We start from the raw sequence: 22942 nt of genomic DNA on the forward strand, positions 1-22942 counted from the left end.
GCCAAGGATCACAATGTTCCCAAACTCTCGATTGCTCCATTGATGTGGGGACATAATGAAAAGTGTTTTCCAGGCCATTTTGCATCATCAGAAAGCCATGTATCACTCTCCCAGAATACAACAACTCTTCAGAAGAAAAAAAAAACAATTTTCAGGATTCCCCAAACAAGAGAACTCTGAAAAATAAGTTGCAAAATGCAAACCTAGTTGATCTATGTTCATCCTCACAAGAAAATGATAAATATTTCTCAACTAGTAAAGCAGTGAATATTTTATAAGAATGTCATCTTTGTATTATATAGGTGAAAATATTATTGGTAGAAGTGTAAGTTGATACATAGTTTAAAAGATATACAGAAATGGTCACCAACCACATAAGAATAAGTACATTTTCTCTATCTGGAAATTTTTTAAGAATAAGAATTTGTGAAACAAAAACATGTCTAAAGAGATGCTCAGAATCATTATTTATCAAAGTAAAAAGGGACAGTATCAAATACCACAAGAATCCAAGTGAAGTAATGTAAAATTAAATATCATGTGTCACTTAGTTACTATATTTTAATTTAGTTGACAATAAAGTCACGAAAAATGATCAAGATATAATATAACATAAAAGAAGAAAAGATAAAACAACTGCCCACAAATCCAGAGGCACGTGTACAAAAAATTATTTGGGAAATACATACAAATGCTTATAATAGATACTTGGAGAAATTAGGCTTGTGGCACTTTCTTTTTTCTTTTACCCTTTAAAAACATTTTACTTTTGTTTAATGTTTCAATTGTACATACTAAGAGGGTTCAGTGTGATATCGTAACACCTGTCCTCAAAACTGACACTGAAACCTAGGAGTGGTGGCACATGCTTGTAATCCCAGTGACTCAGGAGCATGAGGCAAGAGGATCATGAGTTCAAAGCCAGCTTCAGCAACTGTGAGGCGCTAAGTTAACTCAGTTAAACCCTGTTTCTAAATGTAATTCAAAAATAGGGCTGGGGTTGTGGTTCAGTGGTAGAGTTCAATCCCCAGTACACCCTCCCCCAGCAAAAGAAAAAAAAATTACACTGAATTGACAGACTTTGATGGTACTATGAAAAACAAAACTATATCAAAGAGGATAATTTATTGCAAAGTTTAAGCCAATGAAGCAGACAACTTGGATGACAAGGAGCAATGGTAACATACACAAAAGCTTACAAATATAGATGTAAAATTGCTACTAGTTCATAACTTCTTGAGACTGCTAATAATAAAGATTAGTCTCTACACAAATTTGCCAAGTCCCTAAGTATAAAAGATTTCAGAATGAAGGAGAAATTTTAAAAAGAAAATTAAAGAAAAAGACCCACTTCTAAAGGAAATATATTGCACAATTCAAGGTTTTAGGAAATTCTTTAGAATTTTATAGCATTTAAAATATTAACCCTTTAACTTTTTAAAATATTTTTAGATGTCAATGGACCTTTATTTTATTCATTTATTTATATGCGGTGCTGAGAATTGAACCCAGTGCCTCACACATGCTACGCAAGTGCTCTACCACTGAGTCACAACACCAGCCTTTAATATTTTAAGTAGTTTTGAAAAGCTTGTTTCCTCTTGAGTCACTGCACTATAATTGATGACCTCTTCTCTGATCTTTCCTACCAAAACTAAGGGAAACAATATATCAGAACACCCACAGGAGCTGGTAGCATAAGTTTCCAGTAATGTTAAATTGATTCCTGAAAAAGAAAATGGGGAAAAGGCAGATATAACCACAGGTGCAGTAGAGGCCAGGGTTACGAAGAAGCATGCAGCATTAGGAATTAGGTAAAAGTCTTAAACAGCTAGCTATTAAGGACCCTAAAATGAATACCACAGTTTAAAACCCACTTGGAGCTTACTTTGATGATTTAACTTATGGTTACGGGATACTTCAAAATTGTATAGCATAGTTCTACCAAAAATTCTGGTACAGTTTGGGGAAGCTAAAATTTCTGTGTTGATATCTTCTTTCCCCACAAGTGGATAGGTTTTTGCCTTCTTTCTGCTGGTGGTCTTCATCCCCAGGTTCCTCAGGCAAAGCTGAATCCCATGACATCCCAGCAAAGAAACAGCTTGAGAAACAATCTGAACACAGGGATATGCATAACTGAATGTTACCTTACATTCCAACCTCCCACATAGTCTGGAGACCACAAATATTGGAGGCTGTCTACCTCTGTAACATACCTAGGGAGTCAGTCAGCCTCCCTAGATTGCTTTATTTCTCAACCTCAAATGTTATGCTTGCTGTTGTTGTTCTTAAGTTCCCTATACACATAGGTACTTTTCTTTATCCATATTTCATAAAGTACCTTGTTTGATATCTTTATCTTTTAGGTATTTAATCCATTAATGGATAAATTTATCTATGGAACAGCACCAGTCTCCAACTGCTCAGCACTAAAGATGTCTCTTAGTATATCCAAGGTTATAGTGGAGACAAATGGGGGTCTCTCAGGATATGGAAGAGCACTCAATGCCTTGAAGATAAGTCCACTCTCATTGCCATTTCTTCTTATTCCACTTTATACCTACGGGCCAACTCCTGGGAGCTAATGCTATACATTATGTCACTATTGCCTTCTTAAAGTCATTCTAACATTACAGTAATTATCAAAGACCCCTTCTGATTCACATTTTTCAATGCTTCTCTGAAAAACTCCAGGGACAGTTTTAATGATGACCATGAGAACCAGAACCAGGGCTGTAAATGAATTATAATGAGCAGATTATTTGTAACATCTACCATCACCAGGTGGTAACTGAGATCTTTATATTGCACCAGCATCAAGTGTCTCTTATACCTAAGCATTCTATGTTCCCCCCTAGAGCACTCTAAATGTTTGGTCTTTTAGAGAAAAGTATCTGATAATAAATAATCTTCTTGTAAATGTCTTTTAGCAACACTGTCCCCACCTTCAATATTGAATCAAAAATTACATTTAATTCAAAAAATTATATTTAATTCAAAATTAAATATAAATTTAATAAAATGAAATATAAATTTAATAAAATTTTAAATCTTCAGCAAGATTTTAGTTGGAGAAGGATTTGCCTGCTTTGTAGTAATTTACCATATATTACAAGAAAAACAATATTAAAGTTCACTGTTGATTTTTTTCCTCTCATGGTAAAATGGTTTTTGTAATCTGTTTAAGAAATATTTACTTTCTCTAAGCCTAACCCTAACCCTATCCATTACCCTAAACCTAACTGAACCCTAAATATAACCTGAACCCTAAACCTAACCCTATCCATTATCCTAACCCTAACACTAATTTGAGCCCTAACCCTAAACCTTAACCTAACCCAAACTCAAAACCTGACTCTGATCATTATAATGCACCTAGCTCTAAACCTGAACCTTACCCTAAACCTAACTCTGACACTAGACCTAGCCATAAACCTTACCCTAAAACTATGGGTGTTTAGAAAGTGCAGATAAGGCTGGACACTATGAACCTGCAACATCAACAGATCATTTATGTTTTCATTTTTAGCAATAACTCAGTGGTACAGGAGTAGCAGTAGACAATGAAGTTTTGAATCAGTTCTTGAGTACGTTCATGAGTGGGGTTGAAATGATAGGCAATAAAAATTAGATTTTATACAAAGAAATTTAAGGAAAAAAGTTATGTATATATATATATATATATATATATATATACATATATATATATATACACACATACACACACATGCTACAGCTATCACTATATATTAAATGTGTATTAAATGTTTATAATGATCTTCATATTGTATACCATATACTACATGTACAAATATTCACATAATGTGTGTGGAATGGGATGATGAGGAAGAACACTGGATGAGCAAAAGCATTAGGAAAAAAAGGATATGGTAGTTAAATAGGAAGGTGCTCAAAAATACAGAGTGCTAGTATTTCTGAGCTGTGACTAGGTTCAGGTCAATTTTGTACATCATTGACTGAGTTACTATAGACACAAAGGTCAATGACAGTGAGAATATGAAAACTGTGAAGCTATAAAGGTGACCAAGTTTTCTCCATACATATACTGAAGAGTCCCAGGACCCTCATGTTAATATCCTCACCAACATTTTCTTCCATAAAATTTTCTTTCCGAAATCATTCTCTGAACCACTTCCATAAGCCCACAATCACAGTTTCACTGGGCTTGTAATACTACCCAGAAATCTTTGTGTATCTACTGGAGACAAGTTCAGAACAGGGCCAAGAGCCAGGATCCTAAGTTCTCAATGCATCCTGTAGAGTCAATAGCTTCTGAAATAAATGATAAGGGCACCATAAGACAGCCACCTGGGAAAATACTGAACTTTCTACTACACATTCCATCTTGAGGAAATTTACTCCTTGTAATAAGTTTGAAAAGTAGTGTTTTTGACCTACTAAATTAATTTCTTCAGGAAAATGGACATCATATCTTCTTGGGGTCACTGTCTTTTCAGGCTGGGAAAGAATCGGAAGATGTGAAAACACCAGTTCTACTCCCAGTAGTAACATCTGTTTGGGGACAAAAGTTCTCCTAAGATTTAAAAAAAAAAAAAAGGAAGAAGTGTATGCTGTCATGTTTAACTAAACAGAACAAATAAAAAAATAAATAAAAGTATTATTAAAAAAGAAAGAAGAAAACGTGAAAGCAAACTCACCTGATTTTATTAAACTTAGACTTAATATATCAAAGCTAAACAAAAGACTAGACAAACAAAAATAATTTACGTTTGTAAACTGAGATAACCAAAATTCCAATGTACCATTTCAGCCTGCTCCATAACATAATACAATTTTCAGTGTTTTCTGTACACTCAGAGTCCCCTTTAAAATTCAATTTTATCCCATGATTTTGTTATTCTGATATCTTGATATGTCCTGACCTTTGTGAAAGAGATCATCATAATCTACCATAGGCACCTTAATATAACCTTAATAACTTCGGCATTTTTCTTTCTAATGTTGTCTTTTGTGTCTTCTGGAGTCTGACAGTTCTCCCTTCTGCAAATTAACCTGTTTTTAAGTGCTTTTGTTTTTCACTTTCCTTTGACAACTCATGTAAGATGAAATTCCAAAAAGTCAGTGGTGTGCAAAAACAATGAATACGAGAAACTCAGCAGGACCCTATGTAGGAATTGGGAGAAAGAGCTCTGCAGGTTTTAACTCTTAAGTTTTAGGGAGGAGAGCATCACAGCCTCAGGAAGTTTCAAAAATGACCATAACAGGATCTCCAGCAGAATTTCCATTTCTTTTTGTATAAGCAACCATTCAGAAATGAGGGCCTTGGAACCATGTCAACCTCAGTACACAGTGAAGCACCAGTAGGTAATCAACACCCTCAAGACCATACCCCTTATATGTAAACACTTATTATGGTGTGGTGTTCCTCAAAATGCTCCTGCATTAATGAAGGAATAGTGTAAGTAAATGATTAGATTATGAGAGCTATATAACTTACTGAGTTCATCTTGGTTTGAACTGACTGACTTGGTGGAAACTCTAGGCAGATGGAGCATGGCTAGAGGAGAGAGCTTCACTGGGGACAGGCCTTGAAAGAGTACATCTTTCCTGTGGCTCCTTCTCCCCACCCTTCTCTCTCTTCTTCCCAACACTTCCATGCATTGAGCAGTTTTCCTCAACTCTGCCATGTTGTCCTTCCTCACCTAGGGCCCACAGTAATAAGATGGCCCTCTATAAATGGAGACATCTGAAACCATGAGCTCCAAATAACTTTTGCTCCTCCAAATTGTTCTGGTTGGGTATTTTGTTCACAGTAATAAAAAAATAACTAAAATAATACTCATATGCATGCATGCCAGTATGCCATTTTACACTATTAGGTATGTAGCTAGGCGTGTGTCTTCATAAAGCATGTGCATTCAGTGACTGCACACTAACAGAGTTACATTGTCATAATAATACTGCAAGCTTAAAGCAAAGAAGTACTCAATTCTTTCAGAAAACACAAGCTTATGCATACACACACATACATGCAAATCCAGTCCCAGATACAAATATTTATAGATAAACCTCTCTAATGCATACTAAAACACATGAAATATCAATATATTCTCAAATTACACAAAATATCCCTTCAATTATTTGTATATATATGTATATACTCTGAATAACAAAATATAGGTGTACAGTTTTATTTGGGAGAAGATAAGCTCACACATCTAATTTCACACATTGTTACACACGAATTAAAATTCCTTGTCTTTGCATTGTGTACACAGTGGAGAGAGGAAAGTTAGGGGTTAATCCTTCTAGCTTTGGTCTCCAGTCTCAGAGGAAGCCAGTATGAGTATGAGGCAGTAGAACTTGGGTTGGGGGGGGGGAACTAATGCTTGGAGGGAGGAAAAAAACAGGCATATCCTTTAAATAGACTCTACTCTGCAGTATCTGCCAAGGCTGAATCCCAGGGGCCTGTTAAAAACCTCTTATGGATATATGTGGCTTGGTCAGAGACAGAGCACAGCTCAGTGTGACTGATTTTCTGTCCCTCAGGCACCTGTGCTCTTCCAAGACTGCAGTGGGATTCAGAGCCTCCAGGAAGCTGGAAGGCAAGGAAGTGCACTGTGCAGAAGGGTCGGACTCTGGGAAAACCATGTCCAGAGATCCACGACCACTGAACTTTACTATGAGATGAAGAGAAAGAAGCAGGGCTCCATCTGTGTCCCCCATGGAGACCTAGAAAGGTATGCAGGCTGCCTCCCACACCCCTCCCCATAAAGGAAGTTGTATCTGAACCCCACCTGCCTTCCACCTTGGTTTTTGGTACCCCAAACTGAAATAACAGTCTAAATTTCCCTGAAGCTACTCTTTAGCAAGATTTCAGCCCATTTTACCTTCTATTCCTTCATTGCCTTCAGCAACACAGGAAACAGAAGGACACAATTACTTAACATAATTAGTGGATGGAGTAATGCTGGTTCAACAGAGCCAGCCAGCCATCCCTGGATTCAAACCCATATTCCCAGAGGATAACCGACTTCTATTCAATTTGTGGACATGGTTCTTGTAACTATATTTCCCCAACTAAAAGTTACACAGTGTCTTTACAAGTTTTATTTGGGAGAAGAGAAAAAAATTGAATCATAAGTTCAAAGTCAAATCACCTTAGATCTAATCTTTGAAAGGAATATGACTTAATTACAGCTTCCAGTGTGCACTGTGCTAAAAGAATTTATCTTGGGGGGAAAAAAGAGAAATGAACATATTTAATACCAGGGTAGAGAAGGAAGGAGTGTTGCAAAAGATAGGAAACTATGTCATTCTTCTATTTTTACCATTTAAGGAATGTGCATTCCCCTCCCTGAATCCAAAGCAAATCTGATAACCTATGTGTTCTGTACTGTTTCTGTCTCAAACAGAAAACATAAGACTGAGAAGATCAGGCCTTGCAAAACACAGAGGGCCCCGGCTGCAAATAATGTATTTCTGAAGTTTGGGAATATGCTTAGTAGTGATATTTGTTTTAAGCAAACCTATGCCTATTATATGGGAAGATTGGGAAAATTTAGGCGTAGAAAAGACCTCAAAAGTCTAAATCTCATTTCCTTCATAATTATAGGTCCAGGGCAAATAAGAATAAGTTTCGGCCTATTTGGGGTCTCAAAAATATCATTTATAAGAATAGCCAATCTAGTAAAACGAAACATATACTCATATCAAGAGGTGATTTGCTAAGCGGGGGCTAGAAAAGATATTTTTCTTGCCTAGATGTGTCTGTTATGAAAGAGATAAAAGCTAAAGCTTTGAATTGAAGATAGGAAAACTGAGGTTAAGTAGTGATAAGGTGCTAGGTGACAACAGTCACCTGTGTCCTATGGATTCTGAAATAGGGAACATTCATCAGGGGAATCTAACATGGAGTCAAATCACATAAGGCAAGTTCAGACAGAGGATAGTGCAGCAGTGTGCTGTCAGCAGGGCCACCTCTACTATGAGAAACAGAACTGTCTTAGGAGTAGAACTCAGAGTAGGGTTAAGTGGGTTTTTCTGGGCATCTTAGGATATTGTTATATAGATAAAAGGCTGTTACCACAAAATAATGACACTTATTTTTCATTTTCTTCAGCAAATATTTATTAAGCCTCTACTTGGTACAAAGCACAGAAGTGTTAGTCATAGTGTAGAGTTTCAGACTGACTCCATGTGAATTCAGCAGCTAGGACTGCCCTTGCCAGACCATAGCCTGAAAGCCAAATCCAGCTGCACCCTGATCTTTAAATAAGCTTTTACTGGAATAAAGTCACACACATGCATTTATGTATGGACCACAGCTGATGATTTTGCACTACAAAGATTTTTTTGTTTGTTTGTTTTGTTTTTTATTGATTAATTTAAAAAATAAATGATAGCAGAATGCATTACAATTCATATTACACATATACAGCACAGTTTTTCATATCTCTGGTTGCATATAAAGTATAAGTTTAAACTGATTAGATGGCACAAAAGCTGAAATTTTTATAATCTGAAATTTGACAGGTCAGATGTTACCTCTAAAGAAACAAGAGGAGTCATTACAAAACAGATGTTTATTTATAGATGAGCAATTGGTCCCTCAGCCATCTCCAAACCCAAATCCTCAAGGTAACCATCCTAGAGTCAACCCAAACTCAACATCACTCATACATACCTCTGGTCCTTTAATCCTTGCTGCTTTTAAACCCTAAAATGTTGCCTCAGAAACTTAACAGAGGAATAAAAGGACATATGGGAAAGATTAAACAATCAGATGCCTGTTGTGAAGAATTAAAGGGGTAAAACCACATTTGCCAAGATGTATTTTCCTTAACATATTTTACTATCAAAACAAATATTGATTCTGGAAGCATAATTATACTCAAAGATGGTATTTTCTAAGTCCATTTTGAATGCCATTAATATGAATACAAAATACTGAGCAGCAGCAACATTTTATGCTACAAAATTTTACATGTTAAAATAGTGAAATTGGTTTTGGTTTATCACTAAATCCAATTGCCCCATTCAAAAAGGCTTATAATTATTAACAATCATTGATTTGTTTGTTATCACTTGCAGAGTGTAGATTATGTTTACACCTGAGAAAATATTATCCTTCCCCTGATGTTGGCTTCAGGGAACGGCTCTTCTCATCCCGTGTCCTTCATCCTGCTTGGAATCCCAGGACTGGAGAGTTCCCACTTTTGGATTGCCTTCCCATTCTGTGTCATGTATGTCGTGGCTGTAGCTGGCAATATCATCATCCTGCATGTAATCAGGACCGACCACACCCTGCACCAGCCCATGTACCTCTTTCTGGCCATGCTGGCTCTCACTGACCTGGTCCTCTCCTCCTCCACACAGCCTAAAATGCTGGCCATACTCTGGTTCCATGCTCATGAGATTGAATACCATGCCTGCCTCATCCAGGTGTTCTTCATCCATGCCTTTTCTTCTGTGGAGTCTGGGGTGCTCATGGCTATGGCCTTGGACCGCTATGTGGCCATCTGCTTCCCACTGAGGCACTCTAGTATCCTCACCACATCTGTGGTGATCAAATTGGGGTCAGTTGTGATGGTGAGAGGGCTGCTGTGGGTGAGCCCCTTCTGCTTCATGATCTCCAGGATGCCCTTCTGCCCCAACAAGGTCATTCCACAGTCCTACTGTGAACATATGGCTTTGCTGAAGTTGGTGTGTGCTGATACCAGAGTCAATCGTGGATATGGGCTCTTTGTGGCCTTCTCTGTGGCTGCCTTTGATATCATTGTCATTGGCATATCCTATATGAAGATTTTGAGGGCTGTTCTTCAGTTGCCTTCAGGCGAAGCCCGTCTCAAGGCTTTTGGTACCTGTGGTTCTCATATCTGTGTTATTCTTGCCTTATATGTTCCAGCCCTTTTTACCTTCCTCACCCACCGGTTTGGCCATCAAGTGCCCCATTTAGTACACATCATTTTTGCTAATGTCTATCTTCTGGTACCTCCCATGCTCAACCCCATCATCTATGGAGTGAGAACCAAACAGATCAGGGACAGGGTTGTCAGAGGATGTTGTGGAAAAGAGCCTTGAACCAAGGATCACAGTGTCCCCACACTCTCAATTGCTCCATTGATCTGACATAATGATTAAAGTTTGATAAGCCACTATATATCATCAATGTTATAGTTTCCATATGAAGTGTCCTCCAAAAACTCCTGTATTAATGTAGGAATATCCAGAGGTGAAATGATTGTATCATGGGAGCTCAAACATCATCAGCCCGTCCTAGTTTGAATGAACTGAATGTCTGGTACGATAGGCATCTGGAACATAGCTGGAGATGAGTCACTGAGGGCATGCCCTTGAAGGGTACATCTTCCTTGTTGCCTCTTTCCTCCATTTCTATGCTTCCTTGTTGCCTTGAACAAAGCAGTTTCTCTCTACTGCACCCTTTTCTCATGATGTTCTACCTCCCCTGGGCCCAGATCTGTGGCCAACCAAACATGGGCTGAACCTCTGAAACCATAACCCAAAATAAACTTTTTCTCCTTTAAATTGTTCTTGTCAGGTCTTTTGATCACAGTGACACAAAGCAGACTAAAACAATCACAAATTTATCTCTGTGGACAACTAGCTCAGAAGCCATCAATTAATATTGTTTGGATACAAGGTGCTGCCCAATAAGCTCATATGATAGATAATCTAGCAATGTTCAGAGGCGAGAAGATTAGGTTGTGAGAGCTGTAACCTGTGACCTAATGAGTATATTAATCTAGCTGATGGATTGATCATTTGTAAGGACTACTGTACTCCTGTACTAGATGGTAACTGGTGAAAGTAGGTCCTGGGGTATATGCCTGAGCCAGCCAACCATGGACTAAACCTTTGAGGCCATGGGACAAAAATAAACAAGAACAGCTAAGTTGTTTATTTTGGACTCAAAACTAAATTGTTCTTCTCAGGTGCTTTGGTCACAGTGATGCAAAGCTTATTAATAAAGCAACTGTCCTGAAGAAAGAGGAACAGTTTTCATGATACTCCAGAATAAGGGATATCTGAGAAATATGATGAATAGTGCAAACTTAATTGACTTATGTTCATTATCACAAGAAAATTTTTTTTCATGTATTAAATCAGTAAATATTTTAAAATAATGCCATCTTCTATATCTTAGTGAGGTAAAAACATCTTTATGCTATCAGTAAAAGTGCGAAACACTGTTTAAAAACAATACAGAAATTTGCATCAGTTAAAAGAAAGACATTTTCTCCTAAGGAATCTCTTTGTAAAAACAGAATTTGTGAAACAAAACAAGTATAAAGACATGGATAAAGTCATTATTTGTAAAAATAAAATGGAATTATTGAAATATTATACTATAATAAACCAAGAGACACAATGTGTAGCTAAATACCGTGTTCCACTTGTGTGTGCAACAAGTAAAGAGAACTGTGAAAAGTGATCAAAATATAACATTAAATTAAAATAAATGAAAAAAAAAAAACAACTGCCCATGAAGCCTGATGCCAATTCTAAGAAGAAGACACGTACAAAAAAAAATATTTAGAAAATACATCCAAATGCTAATTAGACATCCTTGGAGCAATGAAGCTTGTGTCATTTTTTAAAAAGTGTTTTTAAATATACATGACAGCAGATGTTTTTTGACATATTATACATACATGAAGTAAAAATTATTCTAATTAGGATCCTTTTCTTGTGGTTGTACATGATGTGGCATTACACTGTGTTTCATACACAATGATGGGAAAGATACGTTTGATTAATTCTACTGTCTTTTCTATTCCCTCCTTCCACCTTTCCCTCCATTCCCCTTTGTCTTATTCTTCCCCCCCCCCACCCTCCCTTGTGGTGGATTTGCATCAACATATCAGGGAGATCATTTGGCCTTTGGTTTGGGGGGACTGCTCTATTTCATTTAGAAGGATATCTACCAGGTCCATCCATTTACCAGCAAATGCCATAATTTCATTCTTCTTTATGGCTGAGTAATATTGCATTGTGTGTGTGTGTGTGTGTGTGTGTGTGTGTGTGTATCCCACATTTTCTTTATTCATTCATCTATTGAAAGACACTTAAAATTGGTTCCATAGCTTGGCTCTTGTGGATTGAGCTTCTATAAATGTTGATGTGGCTGCATCATAGTAGCATGCTGATTTTAAGTCCTTTGGGTATATACAAGGAAAGGGATAACTGGGTCAAATGGTGGTTCCATTCCAAGTGTTCCATAGTGGTTGCACCAGTTTGCAGTCCCACCAGCAATGTGTCAGTGAACCTTTTCCCTCACATCTTTGCCAACATTTATTGTTACCTGTATTCTTTATAATTGCCATTCTGACTGGACTGAACTAGAATCTCAGTATAATACTCTATCTGAGGTACAGGCAGTAAAGATTTTCTCCCATTCTGTAGGTTCTCTCTTCATGCTATTAATTGTTTCCTTTGCTGTGAAGCAGCTTTTTAGTGTGATATTATGTCATTTATTAAGTCTGATTTTACTTCTTGTGCTTTAGGAGTTTTACTGAGGAAGTTGATTCCTAAGCCAACATAATGGAGAGTTGGGTCACTAGCAATTAGAGGAAATGCAAATAAAAATTACTCTAAGATTTCATCTCACTCCAGTCAGAATGGCAGCTATTATGAATACAAAGAACAGTAAGTGTTGGTAAGGAAGTGGAGGGAAAGCTACATTCTTACACTGCTGGTAGGACTGCAAACTGGTGCAGCCAGTATGGAAAGCAGTATGAATATTTCTTGGAAAATTGGGAATGGAATCACCATTTTACCCAGGTATCCCTCTCTTCAGTCTATACCCAAAGAAATTAAAAACAGCATACTACAGTGACACAGCCACATTAATGTTTATAGCAGCAAAATTCACAATAGCTAAACTGTGGAGCCAATCTAGATGCCCTTCAGTAGATGAATGGATAAAAAGAATGTGGCATATATACACAATGGAATATTACTCAGCAATAAAAGGAATAAAATCATGGCTTTGCAGGTAAATGGGTGGAGTTAGAGCAGATAATGCTAAGTGAAGTTAGCCAATCCCAAAAAACCAAATGCCAAATGTTTTCTCTAATATAAGAAGGCTGATTTATAGTGGGGTAGGGAGGGGGAGCATGGGAGGAATAGACAACTCTAGATAGAGCAGAAGAGTGGGAGGAAAAGGGACGGGAACGGGGTTAGAAATGATGGTGGAATGTCATGGACATTATTATTCAAAGTACATGTATAAAGACACAAATTTGTGTGAATATACTTTTTATACAACCAGAGATATGAAAAATTTGTGCTGTATATGTGTAATAAGAATTATAATGCATTCCACTGTCATATATAAATTTTAAAAATTTTAAAAAATAATGGAGAGTTGGGGCTACTTTTTCTTCTTGTAGGTGCAAGGTCTCTGATCTAATGCCTAGGTCTTTTATCCACTTTAAGTTGAGTTTTGTGCAGGGTGAGACATAGGGGTTCAATTTCATTCCACTATGTATGGATTTCCAGTTTTCCCAACACCATTTGTTGAAGAGGCTATCTTTTCCTCAATGTAAGTTTATGGCACCTTTGTCTAGTATGAGATAACTGTATTTATGTGGTATGTCTCTTTGTCCTCTATTCTTTTCCATTGATCTTCATGTCTGTTTTTATGCCAATATCATACCATTTTTGTTACTATAGCTCTGTAGTATAATTTAAGGTCTGGCATTGTGATGCCTCCTGCATCATTTTTCTCACTAAGGATTGCTTTGGCAAATCTGAGTCTCTTATTTTTCCAAATGAATTTCATGACTGCTTATTCTATTTCTATGAAGCACATCATTGGAATCTAAATAGAAATTACATTTAATTTGTATAGTGCTTTTGGTAGTATGGCCATTATGACAATATTATTCTGCCTATCCAAGAATATGAGAGATCTTTGCATTTTCTGAGGTCTTGTTCAATTACTCTCTTTAGTTTTCTGTAGTTTTCATTGTAGAGGTCTTTTACCTCTTTTGTTTGATGGATTCTCAATTTTCTTTATTATTTTCCAAGAGGAAAATTCATTGCATTGAGCTTATTCATTAAAAGATTAGAGAGTTACCAAGTAAATAACCTAACTTTACATCTCAAAGCCCTCAGGAAAAAAACAAATCAACACTAGAAGCAGAAGACAGAAATAATTAAAATCAGAGCCAAAATAAATGAACTTGAAACAAAAAAAATCAAAAAAATCATTGAAACAGAAAGTTGGTTTTTGAAAAAAATAAGTTGATAAACCTTTAGCCAAGCTAATGAAGAGAAAGAGAGAAAAACTCAAATTACATATACATATATTTAAATTTATATATAAAATACATATACACATATATCAGGAAGATGGACATACTATAATGGATAGATAATTTATTATTATTTTTTTCTGAGAAGAAAAAACACTCCTGCACTGAAGTAATAAAAGATAGGTTTCCATAAAGGAATCTGAAATATTTTAAATTTCAGAAGCTGTTTTTTCTTTTTTTTTTCATAGTTAGACTTATCTATGAAGATTGCTTCAATGGAAATAGGATCTTCATGAACAGTGAAGATGAAGGGATTTTGAGACCACATTGGCAGTACTTAACAATCAGCTATAATCAGCTATAATATAATAACTGCAAAGAGTAGCAAAGATAATGGTGTTCCTGGAAACAAGCCAAGTAGACAGTCAACTATGATGTTATTCGGCAAACATTTAGTTAGAGAACTGCTGGGCTCTAGATTGATCTTGACCACCATAATCAGAAATCAGGAATCCTCAGATTGTGTAAATATTTAAGTCACTCTATGTATACAGAATCCATTAGTTGAAAATAAGGCTTTGTCTCCTCCATAAAGTAGCCTGCAATGTCACTGCCAGAATAAAATTTAAAAATTATCCAAAGTTTTCCCCAAATGAATATAGGACCATTTAAAACTATAATTGCTGCATTGTAGAAAGAATAATACCCAGACTCTTTGAGAACTGTTGGATATAGGCTGTAATACTAAGCACCAAAAATGTCATCAAGCTCTTTTTACTGTAATATTATTGAGAAGGAATAGTTATTAGAGTTGTGGAAAATATTTATCTCAGAGTGAGTTCAGTTATTTTTCAGGTCTGCTGTGATTATTCTTCAAATGCTAAAGTGTTCACTTCTATGCTAAAATGTATAATTGAAGATAGTATCCTTAGCTGCTGGAAAAATTCTCATGTTCTACTCAGATCTGTGGCATTTGAAAGATTATGACAGTAAGGTAAAGTACAAGGTCAAAAAGCATCTAAACAGTTGGTCCCAAATTTCATGGCACATATCGATCCCAAATGATGGTGACTCCATGAAATCATATGCAGAGATTCATCAGGGGTTCCTGAAACAGTGCCAAAAAGAAGAAAATATAGGTTTGATTCACTGGTGAAAAAATTGGTGCTAACAAAAAATGAAATACTATGACACAATATGGGTGGCCATAAAAAACAGTGGTGAAGGAAAATCCTTTTAATGGACAAAGTTGTGAATAGTATCTTTGGCTATTAACCTGGGTATGCATTATGGGTTGGATATGAGGCATTCCCCAAAACCTCATGATTAGAGTATGAAACCTATGACCTCACTAGTGGATTAATCCATTTGATGAGTTTGTAATTTGAAAGGGTTACTGAACTGGATGATATCTGTAGGCAGGTAGTGTGTAACTGGAAGAAGTAGGTCACTGCAGCATGCCTTTGGGGTTTATACTTTGTCCCTGGAGCTTCACTTTCTACTTTTGCCATCATATGAGCAGCTTTCCTTCACCATACCCTTCCTTCATGATGGTCTGCCTCACTTCAGACCCGAGAAATAGAAGTGGCTGACCATGAACTGAAACCTCTGAAAATATGAGCCAACGTAATCTTCTCTCCTCTCAGTTATTCTTGTCAGGTATTTTGGTCATGGTGATAAAATGTAGACTGACACAGTATGAAAAAGGAATTATTTAAGTAGAATCAAATAGATTTTGCTGATAGGCTTCAGTTGTTGCTTAGGGTATGAGACCAACGACTTTGGAAGAAGAATAAGGAAGTCTGGAAATTATGCGATACGCATATGGATATAGACACAAAGGGCAAAAATATTTGTATCTCACATTAATCACCAGACAGTACCCACTTTAGAGTAGAAATTCAACAACCAGGTTTTAAAAAATATATCTGTATATGGATATCAACCAGCCTTGCTTCCCCAATGCTATCCCATTGAGCCCATAAATGACCTCATAATGGCAGAGTAAGTGATAAACATAACCCAAAACTATGTGAGTTCCCTTTCACAAGCCTAAAATTAAAGATTTGGAAAATAGAGTTATTCTCGTTTCTGAAATGTTACCAATAATATTACTAAATTTGTGTGCAGGTATCTTTCTCACTGGGGATAAAACCTGGGGTTTCTCTATCCCTCTTTCTCTCTCTCTCTCTCTCTCTCTCTCTCTCTCTCTCTCTCTCTCTCTCTCTCTCTCTCTCTCTCTCTCTCCATTGAACCCAAGGATACTTAACCACTGAGCCACATTCCCAGCCCTTTTTACTTTGAGACAGGTTCTTGTTATGTTGCTGAGGCTGGCTCTGAACTTGCAATTCTCCTGCATCAGTCTCCTGAGTTGCTGGAATTACAGGTGGGAACCAACATGCCTGGCTATTACCAAGTTTTAATGTTTGGCCAACAGTAGTGGTAACTGGGTGCTAAACACTTGATGTAATATTTTATGTTCATGTTGGATATGTTCTAGCACATAATAAAGGCAAGATATCTATAACTAAACAAGACCCAAAGTCAAATTACCTTGATAGGTAATTTTAGGACTTTCTCATAAAATTAAAAGTCACAGAGGGAATCAATATCCTCAAGAAAAACAATTGCTTTTGCTTGCCATTATGAAAAGAACAACCCACTTACTTAAAAAGTTTCCCACATTGAGCTGGGCATGGTGGCACATTCCTGTAATCCCAGAAGCTTAAGAGGATGAAGCAGGAGGATCAGAATTCAAAACCAGCCTCAGTGACAGTGAGGCACTAAGCAAGTCAGTGAGACCCTGCTTCTAAATAAAATACAGGGGGAAAAAGGGGGTTGGGGATGTAGCTCAGTGGTTGAGTTCAATCCCTAGTATCCCCCGCTCAAAAAAAAAAAATAGTTTTCCCACATTGTTTCTGAACTTTTAAAATTGTATGCAGAGTCTGAATTAACAATTAATACAGGTCTAACATTGTTTTCAAATATGAATGGTCATCCACCTATAGTATCTCACTTTACATTGAAAAATACATATAATTTAGATGTATTGGTATATATTTACCATCAAAGAAACTGAATAAGCAATAACATAAATCCAGTATGTTTATAGTTTGGACTCTTTGAGGCATGTTTGGTATTTCACCTGATTATTTCAGAACATTGTTTTCATAAATGGCTTTATCACTCTGAAATAATGCGATTAGATTTGGCGCTGCTTCTGAAATAAGATCCTGATAATGGCCTTTCGAATCTGCTTGGTCTTCACACTGTAGATGATAGGGTTGAGTACAGGAGGGATGAGCAGGAAGACATTGGCCATGATGGTGTGGACAAATGGAGGTGCTGAATGGCCGTAGCGGTGGATAAGAGACAAGCTGATGAGAGGGATGTAGAAGATGGCAACAGCGCTGATGTGGGATACACAGGTGTTGAAGGCTTTCCGCCGCTCCTCTGAGGAAGCAATGCTGAGAACAGATCGGATGATGAGAATATAAGAGAGCAAGATGCAAGGGCAGTCAAACCCTGTAGTGGAGAAGAGTGCAAACAGACCGAGGATGCTGTTGATTCTGTTATCTGTGCAAGAGAGCTGAATGAGATCCACATGGTAGCAGTAAGAATGGGAAAGGACCAAAGAACTGCAGAAGGTCAGCCTCTTGACAAAGAGCACGACTGGCAACATGACAGCAACATTCCTTATCAACATGATTACCCCAATCTGGGCAATCCTGGCATTGGTGAGGATGGTAGTGTATCTCAGTGGGTCACAGATGGCTACAAAGCGATCAAAGGCCATGGCCAGCAGAACCCCAGACTCCATAAAAGTAAACCCGTGGAGAAAGAACATCTGGGCAATGCAAGCATTTAAGTTGATCTCTCGGGCTTCAAACCAGAGAACACCAAGGGTAGTGGAAAGTGTGCACAGGGATAAGCTGAGGTCGGTGGCTGAAAGCATGGAGAGGAAATAATACATGGGCTCGTGGAGGCTCTGCTCACGGAGGACCACCAACAGGATCATACTGTTTCCAGAGAGCGCGATGACATAGAGGAGACAAAAGGGAATGGAGATCCAGACCTGGCCTGCTCTCAGGCCTGGGATACCCGTCAGGAAGAAGATCAGAGGGGGAGCATTGGTACTATTGAAGACCAACATAGTGAAGGACTGCGAAGACAGGGATATTTGAATAATGGAACACAACACATAATAAATATATGACTTATCACTTAGCACATCTTTCTGGCACTCCAAGTTTCACTAAATTATTATTACTAATTCTCAAAGAACTTTACTATTTTCTGAGTTTCCTAGAGCTGCAACCTTCTCTCTCATTCTCTCAGTGTTTCTCTTGAATAGGAAGGAGAATAATTTTATGCATTTTCTCAGCTTTATATTTCACCTATATTATGACGAATTTCTAATAAATATCTGAATGCCAGTTCTGGTTTCCAGTTTCCAGACCTGAATTTAGAACTTTCTTCTAGGCATTTCCATATGGATTTTCCCAGATAAAACAAACAATATGTTCAAAAGCAAATTGATCACTTTCTTCTAGAACTGCCTATTATTCTATTAGTATAAAACTTAAAATTTTCACAAACATGATCCAATTATCACAATTCTTTGTTTTTTAACCCCTTCCAATTAATTACCATGTATTTTCTACTTTACCTCTAATATTTCTCTCTTGGTCTACCTCAGCTTTAGCTGAGTACAAAACTATATCTTATAAATCTTGACATAGTCTAACTGGACTACTAAATTAGCTGGAAAATAATAATAATTTGTTATTTTATTTGTATAATAATAATTACATAATAATATAAATGGCAAGGACTTTAAAGCAATAACAACTTCCATTTATTAGCATTTTCTCTCTGCCAGAAAAATTATATAATTGAGAAAAAGAACCTTTAAAGAAGAATAGCAATAAGATAACCACTTGTGATCTTTGAAGTACCTGAAGATTATCCATTAGAAAACCAGAATGGAAATATTAATTATCTACATTTGCAATAAGAGAAGCTAGGAAAATATTTTTTAAAACATCAAAAGAAGAAATTCATGGAAATAAAGATAAAAACGAATTAGTTAACAACAAAACCAGAGCCGATTAATTTTTTAAAATAACTTATTTCAAGACTCATCCAGGAAATTTTTTAAAAGCACAAAAAATTAAAAAATATAACAAAACTAGAGAGAAATATTCCATTAAGCATACTTAAATAGTATGCATAATTATAGCAATATATTTGACATCATGTATATGGTAGATAATTTTATAGGAAAATATCAATCAACAAACTAGTTTAGAAAATAAAATCCCAATAAAGACTCAAGTCATGTACTGTGATTTGGGACAAAGACCATGTATTTTGATTTAAATAAACAAAATGAGTGTTTTATCTATTACAATTCATAAAGCAGGGAAGAGAGGACACATGGTGCCCCAGGGGTTATTTGGTTATGCCTAGGAACACTTTTCATTATCATAACTAGGAAGGGAGTGTTACTGGCAGTTAGTGCGTAGAGGCCAGGAGTGCTCCTAAAATTCACAAGACAGCCCCTTACAACAGAGAAATGTCCACCCCAAAATATCTATAGTACCAAGATTGAAAAATTCTAGAGAATATGAAAAGATAGAAAGTTACTCATCTAGTCACTTATGAAGGGAGATACAAACACTATTAATATGATATTTGCAACTCAGTACAACTCTTTTAAAAATAATAGTTCATATTTATTTATACTACAGACCTTGTCTTATGAATAAAAAAATTACTCAAATTAAGAAATCTATCAATGGTGTGATTATATGAGTAAATATAAGAAGAAACATGATTTTCTTAAGAGATGAGAGAAATCCAGGAAATTCAACAGGGATTCATGAAAAAATTGTGAATAGGAAGTAAGTTTTTCAGTGAGGAGTATCTTCCAGAAATTCAGAGCAAACATGAATATTAGTGAAATATCTACTAAAAGAATTTTCATTCAAAGTTTGTTTTCATTAAAATGAGATAACACATAAACTATTACAACTATTATTCAACATTTTTAGATAGTAACAGCAAAGAAGAAAGGTAAGCTAATAGGAAGAAAATGTATTATCTTGAAAAGAAATTTTAAAAGTCTTTATGAAGGTTTTTATTGATTTTTTTTTCTGAAAACCCTAAAAAATACTATAAACTCAAACTAGAATTGATAAGAGTAACTAGATAAAAATCAAAATTACAAATTAATAGATTTTTATAAAATTCATCACTTTGAGAAAATTTTATAGAAATAGGCTTTATTCACATGAGTTGTAAAGCTAGAAAAGTTATTGCTATTAAGTTCATGTTATGCAGCAGAGGGAGGTCTGTAATAATATACTAAGGAACTTTAAGAATTATCCTTATTTCTTAATTCCTCTCTTGAACCCAGGATTCTGCCATAGTGAATGTATAGGAATTTTCCCCTTAACACATAAATTCAAAGCATTATTTATCAATAACATTTAAGAATTTTAATTGAAAATAATAGATCCTACAGTATAGTAAGCACTATGAATATGCAAACCTGTTTATTAAAATGCTGAGACAACAAAGAGAGTGGGCTGGCCCTTTAACATATCAGAATATAATATAAAGCTAATGAAACTAATGAGGTATATTACTGACAGAGGTATAAGAATATGTATTCCAAGAAAAGAGTATTCCTTCCCTAAAAATGCAAATATGAGTGACAATGGTATCTTCTAGCATTAGAAAAACAGATTATGTGATTAAAGGATTTGTCCAATCAGCTACCACCTTTTTTAGAGTATGAACTCTATTTTACAGTTATTTCCTGTGTTTGCATTAACATTTATGAGATGTGCACCCACACAAAACCATACAAAACTACTAAAATGCTTTTATTAAAGTCACTAAGTAAAATACTAATATCAAACACTGCATCAAACTCAAATACCACTGATTAGGAAAGATATGCATAAACAAAAAGAAGCAGAGCATGTTCTTGTATTGGAGCACCAAGACCAGAGAATGCAGATGCTTCTAGTCAAAAGTAATAGTCTAAATTAAAGTACAGAAAGTGAAATAGAAACAGAAGCTTTGAACATATTTTTTAAGACAAAATAAACAAGATTTGGCAAAGCTGTGCAAAGCTAGATGTGGGGTCAAAAACAAAATAAAAACCACAACATGATATACAATATGGAATGGGACAGCCAAGGACAGAAAAGTCAGTAAACGCATGGTTAAACCCCCTCTACTGGGCTGGGTTTTGACTCAGCGGTAGAGTGCTCGCCTAATGCCTACAGGCCCTGGGTTCAATCCATAGCACCACATAAAAATAAATAAATTAAATAAAATAAAGGTATTGTGTCCAACTACAACTGAAAAATAAATATTTTTTTTAAAAAACTCCCTCTACTAAGAAGATAAAAAATGTCCCCCACAAACTCATCATTCACCAGCTTGGTGATAAAATAAACATAAAAATGCCTGAATTTTGATCTTAGCTGTTGGAGCCAACATAAATTTGCAAACAACTCAATACACAGCTTCTACCTTATGGACTTTTCTTTTAAAATTATTAATAAAAAGTAGACAAAATTAGTGTTTGTGAACCATTCCCATACAGTTAGAATCATCATCATTCATTTTTAAAAAATATGAAGACAAGCAGGGCTGGGTGATGCACACCTGTAATCCCAGCAAATAGGGAGGCTTGAGACAGAAGAATCAAAAGTTCAAGGCCAGCCTCAGCAACTTAGCAAGGACTTAAGCAACGTTATTGAGATCTTGTCATAAAATTAAAAAAAAATAAATTAATTAAAAGGTTGGGATGTAGCTAAGTGGCAAAGTACCCCTGAGTTTAATCCCTATACAAAAATAAAATAAAGCCAAAATCCCAGCAAACAAAAAATAAATCCAATATCTGGGGATAGTATCCCACATATTTCTATTAAGCTGGATATGTCTATTATTGCTGTTGTTATTGTTGTTGTTGTTTTTAGGTTTTTGTTGGGGGGTAGTAATGTTCTGTGGTTTGATTGATGGTAGGGCAGACTCAGAGGGCTACAATACTAAATATAGATGTCAGTATCCAGAAGTTTTGTTCATGGAAGAAATTGGAATACATGATTATTCTGGCCAAGGAAAATAATAAACATAAAGATAGAACTCTGTACCCTTGTTGAATACAAGTAGGAACTTGATAACTCATTACCATCTATGGTCTTTTACCTATAAACCCTGGACTTTAAAAATATCCCTGGTCTGCCTATTTCCAGTTAATTCCATGCTGGTTAAAAATGTGAAGATTTATTTGAGGGACATCCTTCTAAATATGAATAGGTACTATTAAGAGAGTCAGAGAGAGCTCGGAATACTAGGATCCTATAGAAATACAGAGCTGATGCCAAGTAATATGCCTACAAAAACTTATTTTATAACAAATAGGGACAAATAATAAATAAGCTAATTTAAAAGCTGAGTAAAGCAGAAATAAAATATACAATAAATATCATATTTAAGACCACTGCAAATCACAATAAGACTACCCAATTCCCTTGACATACTGGGCTTTGAGTTTTCTGGAAAAAAAAAATATGTAGTTGCAAGTATCTTGCTTGATCTCACTTAATCCCACAACCTTCCGCTTGAGCCTGTTACTCTGAACTCCTCTCCCCAGT

At 36.0% G+C, this 22942-nt stretch overlaps 2 protein-coding genes across 2 annotated transcripts; one reads left to right on the forward strand and one right to left on the reverse strand.

Moving 5' to 3' along the window:
- The first annotated feature begins 9120 nt into the window (after positions 1-9120).
- Positions 9121-10065, forward strand: LOC101954626 (olfactory receptor 52R1). The gene has a single exon (XM_005323112.3). It carries the CDS (start codon positions 9121-9123, stop codon positions 10063-10065), a length of 945 nt encoding a protein of 314 aa, XP_005323169.2.
- A 7401-nt stretch (positions 10066-17466) lies between these two features.
- LOC101954903 (olfactory receptor 51F2) lies at positions 17467-18417 on the reverse strand. The gene has a single exon (XM_005323113.3). It carries the CDS (start codon positions 18415-18417, stop codon positions 17467-17469), a length of 951 nt encoding a protein of 316 aa, XP_005323170.2.
- Positions 18418-22942: the final 4525 nt, after the last annotated feature.

Source organism: Ictidomys tridecemlineatus, chromosome 4 (genome assembly GCF_052094955.1).
Source record: "Ictidomys tridecemlineatus isolate mIctTri1 chromosome 4, mIctTri1.hap1, whole genome shotgun sequence".
In the NCBI taxonomy this organism is placed as follows: domain Eukaryota; kingdom Metazoa; phylum Chordata; class Mammalia; order Rodentia; family Sciuridae; genus Ictidomys; species Ictidomys tridecemlineatus.

What these genes read in the sequence shown, in the direction of transcription:
- LOC101954626 (XM_005323112.3), top strand. Translation starts at nt 9,121, where the DNA reads ATGTTGGCTTCAGGGAACGGCTCTTCTCATCCCGTGTCCTTCATCCTG.
- LOC101954903 (XM_005323113.3), bottom strand. Translation starts at nt 18,417, where the DNA reads ATGTTGGTCTTCAATAGTACCAATGCTCCCCCTCTGATCTTCTTCCTG.